Source organism: Eschrichtius robustus, chromosome 15 (assembly GCF_028021215.1).
Source record: "Eschrichtius robustus isolate mEscRob2 chromosome 15, mEscRob2.pri, whole genome shotgun sequence".
Taxonomy (NCBI): domain Eukaryota; kingdom Metazoa; phylum Chordata; class Mammalia; order Artiodactyla; family Eschrichtiidae; genus Eschrichtius; species Eschrichtius robustus.
In genome coordinates this window covers 84,336,102-84,351,625 of record NC_090838.1, presented here as the reverse complement: position 1 = coordinate 84,351,625, position 15,524 = coordinate 84,336,102, and the positions used below count along the sequence as shown (strand labels likewise).

The 15,524-nt window shown below is 46.4% G+C and overlaps 1 protein-coding gene and 1 non-coding gene across 3 annotated transcripts in view; one reads left to right on the top strand and one right to left on the bottom strand.

The window, feature by feature from the left end:
• The first annotated feature begins 1,162 nt into the window (after nucleotides 1-1,162).
• Nucleotides 1,163-15,524, top strand: part of MERTK (MER proto-oncogene, tyrosine kinase) — a 114,931-nt gene continuing 100,569 nt past the window's right edge. For both annotated transcript variants that reach the window (XM_068564869.1, XM_068564868.1), the window contains exon 1: nucleotides 1,163-1,240. In XM_068564869.1, coding sequence (XP_068420970.1) covers nucleotides 1,180-1,240 — 61 coding nt within the window. In that variant the 5' untranslated portion in view covers nucleotides 1,163-1,179. The remainder of the gene's footprint in view (nucleotides 1,241-15,524) is intronic.
• Nucleotides 11,051-11,185, bottom strand: LOC137778232 (small nucleolar RNA SNORA70). The gene has a single exon (XR_011076809.1). It is a non-coding gene; the product is annotated as a small nucleolar RNA SNORA70 (small nucleolar RNA).

Below are 15,524 nucleotides of genomic sequence, written 5' to 3'. Positions count from 1 at the left end.
GGAGGTGGAGTAAGGAGATGAGGTCAGAGAAGAAAAGGGACCAGGTCGTGTAGGACCTTGAAGGCCACAAGGCAGGACTGTGGGTCTTATGCAGAGAGAAAGCGGGAACCACTGTCCGGTTTTGAGCAGAGGAATGGCTCATGTTGTCAAAGGATCACATTAAAACACATAAATTATAAAAATGTTTCCTTAAAGAAAGTATATATATATACATATACATGTAAGTTATTGTTGCGATTATCAGTAAAAGTGGCTGACATTGCTTTCACGGTTAACTTTCTCTGCGTCTGCCTTCCTGGCTCCTCCACACTTTGTCGTTTGGGGGCTGCCTCTTTCCACTCACGCTCTGCACTTTTTTCATTGACGTTCGTCTCCCTCCGTGAGCATCACCTCTCTTGGACTCGGGGACACAGCGAAGAGTTCTTCCCCAGGAGGCGGTGAGCTCCTCGACGCCGAGGCTGGTCTCACCCCTTTGGCCGGGTACCCAGGGGGCGCTCGGCCGGGAGCGGATGGGTGCGGCGCTCAGCAGGGAGCGCCGCCACGGTGGCCTTGGTCTCTGGGAGCGTTGCGGCCTGGGTTTTGTGTCCGCAGAGCCGAGACTGCGGGACCACCGCAGTCCCCAGGCTGCAGGCGCCTTGTCTTACGTCTGGTGGCCGCCTCGGGCGCCCGCCGCTCACCCCGCCCAACCCAATCTCCTCCCTCTGTCCCTCCCACCTGCACGTGTTGGACGTCGAGACAGCCCAGAGCCAGGGCCCCTTTCTCCTCCCCACCTCCGGCCGCCCCTCCCCTTTATGGTCCCCACCTCCCTCCCCTCTCTTCAGCCCCCGCCCCCCCATCCCGGTCTGCTCAGGCTCGACCCGAGGCCCGCCTCGGCCCGCCTCTCCCCGCCCCTCCGGTCCAGCCCCGTCCCTTCCTCCCCCTCCGCGGCTCTCCTCTCCCGGCCTCCTTCCCGCCCCCTCCCCTCCCCGACTGGCTCGGTCCGCTCAGACTCGGCCCGCGTCCCGCCCCCTCCAGCCCTCGGCGCCACCAGCAGCGGCTCGGCTCCGCCACTTCGGCGCTGGCTCCCGGGGCCGCCGGGACTGGGCTGCTTCGCGGGCGCGCTTGGCCGGCGACGCTGCAGGTTCTGGACGTCCATCTGTCCGTCGGTCCGCAGAGAATTTCCAGTTCCGCGGCCCCGGGATGGGGCGGGCCCTGCTGCCGCTCCTGCCGTGGCTCTTCCTCCCCGCGCTGTGGAGGGGAGGTGAGTGCAAGGGGCCGGGGGCCGGGGGCCGGGCGCGGGGGGCCGGGAGCTCGCCGACTCGGGCGCACCCAGCAGCTGGCAAGTTTGCAGACACCTCCTCCCACCCGGCCGGGTGCTGAGGCGCAGGGGCTCCCACCCACGCACTGTCCCGGCACCCAGGCTGGGTCGTGGGCGCGCGTCGCAGTGGAGCCGGGGAGGGGTGGGCACCGAGGGCTCCCCTTAACCTCCAGGAGGGAAACAGAGCTCGGCCGGGCGCGCTGCAAGTCCTGAAATTTTCGGCAGAGGGGAATGCGCCGAAAGCTCTTCCCTGGACATGGTTGCGTGGTTGGACTCTGGCTCTGGCGGGAGTTCTGGGAGCCGCAGACCCCATCACCCCCCGAGTGACCGGAGACCAGCAGGCTGCGGGAGTTGGGGTCGCAGTCCCGGTGCTAAGATCCACCAAGGCCAGAGTGCGACCGGGAGGGACTGTCGTCCGGCTGCTCCCCCCGGGCCCTCATGGGCAACATTAGCAGGGACACCCTGGGAGCGTGGGGACCCCGGAAAAAGGGGAAGCATTCTTTTCACCCCTGTTACTGCTGAACAGAATCTAACGTGCTTGGTCAGCGTCTAGGTTTATCTCGACTCTGCCAGGCATTCCAGTATAAGTACTTTTACCCATCCAGTACTGGATGGGTAAGTGGTGGCAAGGGAGGGCAGGTCCCATTCTGCATCAGCAGCTTGTTTGGAGGGTAAGTGATTAACGGGTTAGAAGTTTAGTCGCTGATGCATTGCTTAAGGAAGCTGGAAGAAATTTAACCAGGCTTTATACTGAATAAACACATCTCAGGCATTTTTCCTTAACTAAAAGGTTTAGCTTTCACCTATTATAGTCAAAGATGTTTTTTAAGAGTACCTGGAAAGTTCAATTTATAGTTAAACAGTTTACTTCAGATTTTTTCTCTGTGAAGTTTTCATTGGAAAGCTCAGTTGCTCAAATAAGAAATTCTTAAGCAGTGCACACATTAAATAACATACGCAATTTATAATTTGGGGCAACGTAGCAATTTGAAGCAAACATCCGAAACCTAAACCAAGCAAAGAATTAAAGCAACTCTGTTCTTTACCCCCAGCCCTCCACCAAACCCTCAAAAATTCCTCAGCATTTCTGCCAGATCCATTTTTCATAATCTGCTGCAAATCTGTTATATTTTGCTACTAGGGAAGGCTGGCCATTAACAGTAGTCTTGGACGTAGTGAATGTGGTGAAAATTATGGGAAAAGTAATAGAAACAGTAGTTCTGGTGGAAGACATTTTTTAAATGGAGTGTTTTTCTGATTTTTTTAAAAAGCTGTAATAAAAAACCTTTTGTAGCCAGTAATCAGTTTAGGCAGATAATCATAAAAGGTCTGTTAAAATCCACCCAGCAGGAAGAATGAAAAGTTTCTCCAGTGTTTCTTTTCCTACCTTTTGCTTTTCATCTTGAATTTACCTGTGAGATGTCTGACAGTGTTACATTTTACTTTGTGAAAAGCTGGAAGAATGGGATTCTCCCTGGCCAAATTAGAGCAGAAGTAAGAGTGCTGTAGGAAGAGATTAGAAATGGAAATTGGACCCCTTGGCTAGTTTTACAATTTTTTTTTAAAATATTTTCTAATTTATTTATTTATTTATTTATGGCTGTGTTGGGTCTTTGTTCCTGTGCGAGGGCTTTCTCTAGTTGAGGCAAGCGGGGGCCACTCTTCATCGCGGTGCGCGGGCCTCTCACTATCACGGCCTCTCTTGTTGCGGAGCACAGGCTCCAGACGCGCAGGCTCAGTAGTTGTGGCTCACGGGCCTAGTTGCTCCGCGGCATGTGGGATCTTCCCAGACCAGGGCTCGAACCCGTGTCCCCTGCATTGGCAGGCAGATTCTCAACCACTGCGCCACCAGGGAAGCCCTAGTTTTACGATTTTCTTATTGCATGTTGTGGTTTCAAGCGGTTTGCTCACCAGGCAGCAGAGGGGAGAGAGAGACAGGGTGTGAATGTGTGTTTAGACTCTACACTGTAGAGGAATGGATAATTACAATTTACGCATCACTTTAACCCTGGAATCCTCCCTACCCCTCACCCCCACCCCATACACACAAACACCCTCCCACAAAGACAAACACACACAGAACTGAAACTGCTGAACCAGGGGCGTTTCTGGGCTCACCAATCCTTCCTTTCTGTTCTGTCTCTGATGGGGGTGCCAGTGAGCAACAAATCAGGCAAAGGGTAGCTCTAGAGGGCCCAGGAGAAGCTAGAGGTCAAGAAATACAGAAGTGGATAAAAGCGAAGGCATTGCAAGGACCTAGCCGTTGATGAAGCCATGCTTGCCCCTAAACTCAGCCCTTAGAACTAATTGGCTTTTAAAACTCTTCAGTGTTAGCATTTCTCTCCCAAACTGAAGCTGTCACCACATTACAATATATTGTCAACACTTTCCCAGAAAGAACTTTAAGATGTCTAGTTGCTTATGGGCTTTGTATCAATGGACTCAAATGCTTTGTGGAAGTAAGCAGGGCACATTTCAAAAATAAGTAATTTTTCAAAACTTACTCTGATCCACTTCCTTAAAGTTAGGGTTAGGGTTTTTCAAATTGAGAATAATTATTTTTTTCAGTCTTATTTTTACAAATAATTTCCAGGTTATTCTAGGAGCAGGGCCAGTGGGTTGCCAGTCAGAGCTGGTTACCAACAGGTTGCATCTTTAGGTGCCGGTGAATTGGGAACATGCCGCCAGGTAGAGAGGCTGAGGCCGGACCTTGGTTTAAATGGGTTCCCCGGCCTGGAAATGAACACATGCAGACCCTCCGCTTCCCACATAATGGCCAGAATGAGACTTTGAAGATGGATCGGGCTGGGTTGTCCCCTTGTCTGACATCCTCCAGTGGCCTCCCTTCTTTACCAGAGTTGGCAAGGACTCAGGGGCCTCCCTCTCCCTTTTTGACTCATTTCCAGTTACTCCCCCCTTGTGGCTGGAGCGGCACGTCTCCGGCGCTTTTGCTGTGGATGTTCCCTTTGGCTGGAATCTTTTCCCCAAGATCTCTGCACACTGGCTTTTTCTAGTCGTTTGGGTCTCAGCTCAGATGTTCTCCCAGAGAGGCCTTCCTTCACTGCCACTGCTGCCAAAGTTATACACACGCACTCCATGAAATAACACTACTGCCACCTGATGGGTTCCTCTTTACTTTCCGAGCATGATGTTCATTTCAGGTGCTCAGTATCTGCGGATGGTATCAAAGACCCAGGCCTCTGCAGGTCTCTCCGTGTGTTCCTCCCGCTTCTCTCTTCCTACTGGCTTTTCCAGAAACAAGTGCTGCAGCTCCCATGACCTTGTGCTTGGGGCTTGGTTGCTAGAAAACAAATCTTTCATTTCACTGTGATGCCAAAGTGATTTCCTTACTAGAAATGTTAGGGTAGATTTTTGGACTATATTAAGGCCAATAGAGCAAGATTAATGTATTTTATAGTCTCTTAAGGATCCCAACTTTAAAAAAAAGTCAAAAGCTAATTTTTCATGTTAAAGACACAGTTTTAACAGCTCCTTGCCCAGGGCAAATTGCCCGATTCCCAGGTCATTGGGGTCCCGAGTGCCTTGACTCTGGCCTGTTGTTACTAGTTTAATCTTAAACCAAAGCACATGGCTCTGGTTGGGATGCATCTCAGCAGGAAGTTAATCATTATAAAACCTGAAAAAAGCGGGTTCACCCTGTGTGTTTCTAGGGCTTGGAAAGAAAATTAACAGGGGCTGCAGCTCACGGGCTGAGTGGCCAGCGGGCTGGGCTTCCTGTCCTGCCTAGCTGGCCTCTGGGGAGTCCTGGGGCAGTGACTAACTCTCAGGACCTCAGTTTCCTCACCGGTCCTGTGGGACTCTTTGTTATTTATGGAAGGATGAATGAGCCAATGTCACATGGTAAATGCTTCAAAACTGTTAGCCATTATTACCCATGCTTCCTTTCCCTTCTCAACCCAAATTTTGCGGTAATTGTTTTTCTTAAACAAAAGGTATTGGGGGAAAAGTTTCTTCTTTTCTCACTGAAATATGCCCTAAATTGCAACTTGAAATATGAGGGCGGACCTGTGGGCCATCCCCCACTGTTCAGAGCACTCTGTTGGAGGGGCTGAGGGTGTCCATCCCGGAACGCTGAAGTCCTTGCTCTGTGGGACTGTTTCCTAGTAGTTCTGCTAGCAAAACCCACGCTTGTCGCCTCAGATGAGGCAGGGCCTGTCCTGACCGCTCCCCTCCTCACCCCCCCATCACCCTCACTTGTTGAATTCAGACTTAACTTAGTCCAGGAATCGCTTCCTGTCATGTGCCTCTCAGGAAGGTATAAAAATGAAGTCCAATTCCTGCTCAGCTTTTCCCACATCACTCTACGCTAAAGTGGGTGTGGTTTTGTTTTGGTTTTGTAATTTTTTGGGGGGTTGTTTGAGTGTAAACATCCAGATAATTCCTTTCCTTTTTTCCAGCTAAAACTACGTTCGCCAAATGCAGTCTTCCGGCTGCAATGGCTAGAGAATGAGGCTTTGTTTCTTCCATGACGTTCTGTGTCTGAGTGGGTGTGTGCAGGTAGTCTTGTAGCAGATAGACCAGACAGGGAGGCCCAGGTGCACTCCTGGCTTCCAGATGCTTGCTGTTTGGTGGCAGGTGTAAGCGAGCCCCCAGGTACCCTGGGAAAGGCCCAGACTCCTCTGCATCCCACACTCTGGGCATTTGCTAACCCCTGACCCAGAGGTAACTTGTTCCCTATCTTGTTCCTTGTTCCAGCCCTGCTGCCTCCAGCTAAAATGCTGAAAATGCAGCCTGGCAGGAGGATCCTGCAGCCCGTCTTTGGATAGCAAGAATACCGAGAGTACCTACCAACCCAGCACTTTCTCCTTCCTGGGCCTTATTTTTCTTTGCCTGAAGTGTGGCTATTGAAGTGTATGGAAGATTTTTAACCACAGTGAGGGCCCAGGTCTTCCCCAGTTTTGTGAGGCCTGGAAGCCTGGCCCCTCCAGCACCTGCAGCAGCCGGGCAGCCCTCCCTTCTTGGTTGCCTTGCCATTCCCACTCTGTCTGGGCCTCTGTCAGCCAGCAGGATCCAGTAGGCCTGGCCTAGCTGCCACATCCAGGTCACCTCCTTAGGTCCTGGTGTTTTAAAGTGAAGGAAAGATAGTATGTCTTCAAGAGTTTGTTGAGAAACCTGCACTCCATTCTAAACCATTTTATTTCATCCTTTTGTTCATTTCATCCACTGTTAGTGCTTCTTTCACTTAATGATAAAATGGATTTTCCATGAGTCTTGGGGGTGGCAGGGGTGGGGGAAGGAGCAGGGCAGAGGGGAGAGGGAGAAAAAGAGAGAGAGGAGACAGATGTTGACTTTATGTTTGGACCAATATCATATATGAGAAGTTTTACACCAAAAGCTAAGCATGTTTGAGAGACTTACGCTTGGAGAAAAACCGTTGCATTTCATAATAGCAATGCATAGATATTTGTGGCACCAAATTTTATGCTTGTATGTTTCTCCTTGTCTGCAGTCATTAACGGTGTCTTCTGGATTTTTCCCAGTCGATCCCTTCAAAGGTGTTGTCTAGCTTCTGGGGAGCCAGCCAAGGGCCCAGCGGGATCTGATCATCATGGGGTTAGAGCTCTGCCCCAGCTCACTCGGGGAGGGGGCCCATCCTCACAATTTAGGTCTCAGGCTGGCGCTCGACAATCAGGCAAACACTGTCTGACAGATCCCTTTTCTTTGTAGTCTGCTTTTTGGGGCACGGGGTGGGGTTGGGTGCTCTAGCTACCACGGCATTCAGGGCCAGTAGACGCCTTAGAATGTGCCTGAGCTCTGGTCCTGCCTCTCCTTGGACATACAAAGGAAAGCCTTGTTTATTTTGGAGACGAGATTGTTTTACTATTGTTAAGCCGTGTGGCTTTTTAAAGCTACTAATAGAAGACCGACTTCATTATCGTTTTAGAAAATGATCTTTTTACCAGTAAGGACAGGCTGTCTTCGTGGAGGATATTAGAACATAGACTCAAACTTGCTGAAAGTACTTTTCTGTCCCTGCGCTACTTAGTGAATGCACAGCGAAGTGATGAATATTCATGGGCTCCCAAGGGTGGCCTGTCTTTGGAGGCCCGTTTTCCACTCGCCGCAGTTCAGGGCAGGCTGCCTCCACGCAGGAAGTGAAAGCAGCCTGTAAGCCTTTTTCCAACTCTGGCACACGATTCGAAGATTTGTGGATGAAAACAACGTTCTTTGAAAGTTTGGGGACAAAGAAAAAAAGAAGCTCTTAGATTTAGCATGAGATCTGAAGCATTATGTTAAAAAAAAAAAATAACCACTTTGAGAGTCTGAAGATGTAAGTCCTCATCCCAGTTTCAACGTGCAGGGGCAGCTGGGGTGTGATGCTTCGCCTTTCTGAAACTCCACATCTCCGTTGATTAAATGGCGTGGGGGGCGGGTTGCAGATAGGTGATTCTGGGGCCCCTGGTGGGCCGAAAATGGATTGCGTCTGAAGGAGACAAGTGGGCTGGGATGTTTTCTCATCGTGAGGTTCAGACACGGTGCCTTCCATGAGTGTGACGCCGCCAGACCCCAGCCCTGCGCCTGACGCTGGCAAAAGGAGTGCAGGCATCAGCCCAGAAGTGGGGCCAGCGGCAGCGTGGGGTATCTCTTAAAAATAAGTCATACCAGTGGCTTCTTTACTGTGGGAAGTTGCCCTTCCCTGCTGCCTGGGCTGTGTCCCCATGAAGGACCCCCTCCAGCTCTATCTGGGGCAATAGAATAGTCTGGAAACACGGAGGTGTATTTCTGAGGATACTGGACCTGCCCAAACAAATGACAATATGTTAGGTCACAAATTAAGTCTCAGTACATTTAAAAGGATTTAAATCAGACAAAGTGTGTTTTCTGAACACGTGGAATGAAGTTAAAAATTAACAATGGAAGAAATTTAAGAAATCACAAACGTAGAAATTGAACAACACTACTAAATAATGAATGGGTCAAAGAAGAAATCACAAAGAAAGTTAGAAAATATTCTGAGATGAATGAAAATGAAAACACAGCAAAACTTATGGACTTATGGGATGCATCTAATGCAGTGCTAAGAGGGAAATTTATAGCTGTAAACACTGATATTGGAAAAGAAGATAGCTCTCAAATCAATAACCTAAACTTCCACCATAAGAAACTAGAAAAAGAAGAATAAACTAAACCCAAAGCAAGCAGAAGGAAGTAAATAATAAAAACTAGAGAGGAAATAAGTGAGATATCACTTTATACACATTAGGATGGGAATAACAACAACAACAACAACAACAAAAGGCCAATAACATGTTGGCAAGGATTTGGAGAAATTGAAACGTTCATATACTGTCGTTGGGAATGTAAAAGGGAGCGGCCTCTTTGGAAACAGTTTGGCAGTTTCTTAAAAGGTTAAACATGAAGTTACTATATGGCCCAGCAATTCCACTCTTAGGTGGATATCCAAGACATATAAAAAATGTATATTCACACATACAAAAACAAACAACAAAAAAAGTCTAATTATTCAATATTATGATATAATTTAATATTTAGTAATTTAGAACTATTTTATAAAATAAATTGTAGAATGTAAAGCTCCAAAGCATTTTGGCTGCAAGGACAAGGAGAAAGTCAACTAGGAAGCATTTTCAAAATACAGAAGCCCAGGTCCCACCCAGGACCTGTGGACTCAATCTTTGGGGTGTGACCCTGTCCTGCGTGGGTCCAGGCCATTGTGTGCCACATCTCTTGTTACACTCCATGGATCCAGTGTGTCTGATTCTTGAGGAGGGGTGCAGAGCCTCACACCACTCCCTGGACCCGTCCCCCCAGGGGCATGTATCAGAACCTGGCCACTGAGGGTAAGAATAAAATAGTTATGTTTATCCAGGGAAGACAGCAAGTCTTGGACTAGGGTGAGAACTGTGAGGCTGGATGATTCCTCAAGCCAAGTGCTCTTACTGAGACAGGAAGCGGGCAGGGCACACAACCTGTAAAAGAATGACATAGCCCTGGAGGACATGACATAAACTGGTTAGAACCAACCAGGTCCAAGATGGCAGGCGAGTCGACTTCCACTAGACTTTGAGCCTCATTATACACTCATGGTAATACATCAGCCAAATGACACACCCACAGCAGCCATGACAGTTCCCAGGTCAACCATAAAAGGTCAAAAAGTGGGCAGTGACCCAATTCCTGGAAATCTGCACCTTCCCCAAAATAGTTGCAATAATCCTCCCACTCATTAGCCTATGAAATTACCCACCCCTATAAAAACCAGCAACCCCCATACCCTAGCACCTCTTGCCTTCTGAGATGGCCCACACTTTTGTCTATGGAGTGCGTTTCTCCCTGAATAAACCTTCTTTCACTTTACTATCGCTCACTCTTGAATTCTTTCCTGCATGAAGCCAAGAACCCACACTTGGCGGCCCATCCCAGGGACTCGCCTGAGACCATTCTCTTGTACCTCACTCTTTTTCCTGCAACATTATGATTTTGGGACCTACGGGTGGAAGAAGGATTCAGTGAGGGATCCCATCATTCTTATCAGGTGAAGAAAGGCCTATCTTTCTCTTTTTACCATTACATTTTTTTTTTCTTACCTACTCTTTTATTTACATACTCAAATCTTGTGATGAAAATATTTAGGATACACAAAAGAATATACAGGAATAAAATTCACCTCTGTACTCACCACTCAGCATCAGAAATCAGACATGAGCAGTACAGTTGAAGCCCCCCACTGCTCCCCTCTCTAGTCTCATCCCCTTGCTCCCCTCCCCCTGGACAAAAGCACTACCCCCTCCCCGCCATTCGGTGTTTTAATTCCCACTCATCTCTCTATCCTTTGATCACGCATAATTATATTGGTAACACTGTAGTGTTACCATGTCCTTGGGGTTTACATTTGTTTGCACGTTACAGAAAACCTCGCTTCAGCGGCTCCACCAAAGGGGACATCAACTGGGAGTCCTACCATTCAGTTCAGTTTTGACACGAACTACCTAGAGTGAGCAGAGACTCCACAGGTTAAGGGCTCAATCCCGTAAGACTGCCTGCCCCCCCAGCGCCCACTTCAGACACCAGCTCAAATGGAGTGTCCAGGCTGCCCACACTTCTGCCCAGCTGGCTATAAATTCAGAATTCTCATGGCCTCCTCTCCCCCTCAGCTTTGATACTTCGCTAGAATGATTCACAGCACTTAGAAAAACGCTATACTTACAATTACTGTTTCATTATAAATGATACAACTCAGGAACAGCCAAATGGAAGAGACACATAGGGCAAGATAATGTGGGAAGGGGCTCAGGGCTTCCATGCCCCCTCCGGTGTACCGCCCTCCCAGCTCATCACCAACTCAGAAGCTCCTCAAACCTTGTTGTTTAAGCCTTTTATGTGGGATTTTATTACACAAGCATGATTGTTTAAATCATTGGCCATTGGTGATTAAACTCGATTTCCACTATTAGAGACGTATTTGACCCCACAGGCATCCAGGATGAGCCACTTTTCTGTCACCATATTTTGAAATTCATCCTCATTAAATTTAGTAAATCCCCATTTCTTGGGGATGTGGATTTTCTGGTGGCCAGGGAACTTGAACTTGGCCCTGCGCAGGGCATCAATCACGTGCTCCTTGTTCTGCAACTTGATGTGGATGGACATTATGACCTGGCCAGTGTGGACACTGGCCACTGTGCCCTGGGGCTTTCCAAAGGCACCGTGCATACCTGTCTGGAGCCTAGATTGGGTTTAGCATGCTAAACATGAATGTCCACAGCAAAGGGCTGTCTCCAGGGTCCCTTAGAGCAGCCCATACAGGCAGCAGGCTGCATGTACTTCCGAGGAGGCTGCTGTTTGCAGCCACTGCACACTGGGCTCCCATGGGGAAGAGAGCATGGTGGGCTTTGTTGGCTGCAAACATAGTATTTAATTATTATACTTTTGATGTCTTCAGAGTCTATAGTGATATTCCCTGTTTCATTCCTGATATTAGTAATTTTTGTCTTCTTTTTTTCTTTGTCAGTCTTGCTAGAGATTTATCAATTTTATTGATCTTTTCAAACAACCAGCTCTTTGTTTCATTGATTTGCTCTGTTGCTTTTCTTTTTTCAGTGCATTTCCTATATTTATTTTCTTCCTTCTGCTTGTTTTGGGTTTGCTTTGCTCTTCTTTCTCTATGTTATGAGATTAGACTACTAAATAAAATTTCCCCTCAAAACTGTGTCAACTGTGTGCCACATATTTTGATACATTGTAATTTCATTTTCATTCAGTTCAATGTATTTTTTTTTAAATTTCCCTTGAGACTTCACCTTTGATCCATAGATTATTTAGACATTTAGTTTGCAAGTATTTGGAAAATTTCTTGTTACCTTCTGTTATTAATTTATAATTATTTCCATTGTAATCAGAGAGTATAAACTGTATGATTTTTAGTTCTTTTAAATTTGTTGATATTTGCTTTATGGCTCAAGATAATGGTTTTTCTTGGTTTATATCGTCATTTGGAAAGAATGTGTATTCTGCTGTTGTTGGGTGGAATGTTCTATAAATGTAGTCTAGATTCTTTTCATTGGCAATCTCATCAAGTTCTTCTTTATCCTTGCTTATTTTGTGCCTAGTCCTTTGATCGATTGTTGAAAGAGAGTTGTTGGAAGTCTCCAATTATAACTGTTGATTTGTTTATGTCTCCTTTCAGTTCTGTCGGTTTTTGCTTCACATATTTTGAAGCTCTTTGCTTTAGTGCATACTCATTTAAGACTGCTATGTCTTCTTGATAGATTGACTCTTATCATTACATAATGTGTCTTACTGTCTCTGATAATTTTCTTTGTTTCGAAATCTACTTTATCTGATGTTAATGTAGGCATCCTGGTTTTCTTTTGGTTAATGGTTGCATGATGTCTTTTTTCTTTTTGTTCAACTTGCCTATATCATTATATTTGGAGTGAATTTTTTATAAATGGCAGATAGTTGGGTCATGTTTTCTAATCTACTCTGCCATTATCTGTCTTTTAATGGAAATATTTATGTCATTTACATTTAATGTAATTTGTGGTCTATTAGGTGTTGATGTTTTACCAGTTCAAGTGAATTATAGAATCCCTACCTTCTTCTAAGTCCCTTTACCTCCCCCATTTAAAGCATAATTATCTTAAATATTTCCTCTTTATATATAAAGCCACATCAGACCGTGTTACAGTTTTTCTTCAACCATCAGACATAGTTTAGAAAAATCAAGAGGAGGAAGAAATTCTATTGTATTGACCAGTATTTTTGCTTTCTGTGTTTTTTCCTCCCTCCTGATGATTCAGGTTTTCTTTTTTTATTGTTTCCTTTCTGTTTAGAGAATTTCCTTTAGCTATTCTTTTAGAGTAGGTCTGCTGATGACAGTCTCTTAGTTTTCCTTAATATGAGAATATTTTGATTTCCCCTTCATTTCAGAAGAATTCTGAGTTGACATTCCTTTTCTCTCATCACTTAGGAAAATGGCCACTTCCTTCTATCCTCCATGGTTTTTAATGAGAAATTCACTGTCATATGAATTGGTTTTTCCCTATAGGTAAGGTGTCATATCTCTCTCTCAGTGCTTTCAAAATGTTTTCTTTGTCTTTAGTATTCAGAAGTTTGATTATAATGTACCTTGCTGTGGATATTTTTGGGGTTTATCTTATTTTGGGTTCATTCAGATGTTTAATTTTGTAGATTTATATCTTTTGTCATATTTGGGGAGTTTTCAGCCATTATTTCTTCAAGTGCTTTTTCAGCCTTGCCATCTTTGTCTTCTCCTTCCAGGACTCTGATGACACAAATGTTAGCTCTTTAGTAATATAGTCCTACAGGTTGCAGAGGCTCTGTTCAGTTTTTTCTGTTGTTCAGATTGGATAATTTTCTATTGTTCTATCTTCTGGTTCACTGATTCTTTCCTCTGCCTCTTCATTCTGCTGTTGAGCACGTCCACTGAGTTTTTTATTTTGGTTATTGTATTTTTTAGTTCAAAAATTCCCATTTGTTTCTCTTCTCAATCTTCTCTTTCTTTACTGAGACTTTGTATTTATTTGCTAAGGCTTCCTATTTTATTCATGTGTTTCATATTCATAATGGCTCATTGAAGTATTTTTATGATTCCTTCTTTAAAAGCTTTTTCAGATAATTCTCTGTCATCTTGGTGTTTGTATTTTGTTCAGTTTCAGACAGAATTTTTTAATTGAAACCTAGACATTTGGGGTACTATGAGACTGACTTATTTGTCTTTTGTTTTACTTGGTTTTCTCTGAAACGCTGTGGTAGGGGGCCTCACTGCCTGGTGGGGGTAGAATCCTAGGTTCCCCACTCAGCCTCCATTGACATCTAAGTGTGGGATGGTCCTCGTCCTCATTACTGCTGGTCAGGGGTGGGGTGGGAGTTCTGGCTGAGGGAGGGGTAGGAGTGCCTGATTACTTTCCAGCTGCTCCCCACCTGACCTCCACTGACGCTAGGGAGTAGTGAAAGCCCTGAATCTCTACTAGGCTTCCTCTGATACCACCCTGCTGGGGACGAGGAGGGATGCCTTGTTAATGCCATGTGGGAATAAAAGTTGAGGCTCCCCACGTGGGCTTTACTAACACCAGCCAGTAGGGGTGAAAGTGCCAGTTCCCTCCTTGGCCCTCTCTGATACCACCCAGTGGAACATTTGTGGCACCTCTTTACAGCCTGGTAAGGGTCCAAGTCTAGGCTCCCCACTTGACCTTTGCTGGCATGGGTGGGGATGGGGCCGTGGTTTTTCCTGGGCTGTTCACCTGGAGGAGAGCAGTTTACTGTTTAAAGGCCTTCTGTCTTGCTGAGGTGCCCTTTCCTAGTCCTTTGACTAGAGATAGCAGGCTTTTGTTGTTGTTTTTTGTCTTTGCCTGTTAGCATTTCCAAATCTGGGACACACAGGACAAAAGAAGACCCAGGGAATTCGTCACCATGTTGTTCCTGGGTCCTGAGGTCCCTAGTCGGTTTACCATCTGTCCACTCTTCAGGGTTTTAAAAAATGTTCGTTTTATTTATCAATATAATGCCCAGTGTTTTTAGGTGTACTTAGTGGAAGAAATAGGGGAAAGTCCATCTACTCTGTTTTTGGAGGGAATTCTGTGCCCTCTGTCACTTAGGAAAGACTTGGACAAACTGTGCTTGCTAAGGTGTTTGGTCTTTAGCGATGGTCACGTTTTAAAAGGAAATATTTTTTCCTGAAAAGAAAGGCTAAAATTAATAGGATTTTAGGTATTGGTGGGCTGGAGGATGTGTGTCAAGGGTGGCAGGACAGAGGAGTTAAACTTGGGGACAGAGTATCTCTCCTGGGTCTTGTGAAAACCATAGCTGGTTCTTGCGGAGAAGCAGCCCCAGACGACACGGGGACCAGGGGGGCGGCTGCTTCACAACCCTGGCCGGAAAGTGTCCCCTCAGCCTTTCTGTGACACTTGGCATGCTGCCAAAGGGGAAAGAGAAGGAAAGCCACCCTTGGTTGGGTAAACATATATTCCTGTTTCACTGCAAGAGGCTGAATGATCTAAGTCAGCATAATCGGTTCCATGTGTTGGCCTTTGATAGTCCAGACGTGACTAGTTGCACCTTTGAAACAAGGCAGATCAGATGTTTCATGTTATGAAAGGCATAACTGGCATGGATTGTGTGCCTGCTCAGTGTTCCGTGTGCAGTGTTCTGCTCTGATCTCTGAGAGAAGGAGGTGTTACCTGTCTTCCTTCACAGATGAGGAGACTGAGTCTCAGAAGGACAAGGGACTGGCATCTGGCCTCTGAGTGGCAGAGCTGGGACTGAACTCAGGCACCAGAGTTCTTGTTCTTCCCACGCTCCCAAGCCACATGGATTCTAAGCATCAGGGCTAAACCTTCAGGGGCCCCCCCACCCCCAAGATGATTTGAGCCACCGGATGGATCCATTCCCTAATTCTCTAGGAATTAGGTCTGACCCTAATTCCTCTAGAATCACTAGAGGAGATTTTTTAAAATCCCAATGCCTAAGCTGCACTGCTGGCCAGTTAATTCAAGCTCTGGGTGAAACCTAGGCATCAGAACTTTAAAAGCTCCCCTAGAGATCCTGATGTTATGCTGGTTTTGAAAGCACGGTGGAGAGTTAGAAAATGATGGGGAAGAGTCAGTCAGTCGCAGTCTGCTGGGGAAGCTTCTTTTGCAAAGCACTTCTATCAAGAAACAGTCACATGCTCAAGTCAGAAAGGGGGGTGCAGGCTGAAGGGGGTTATGGGGGGCTGCCTAAA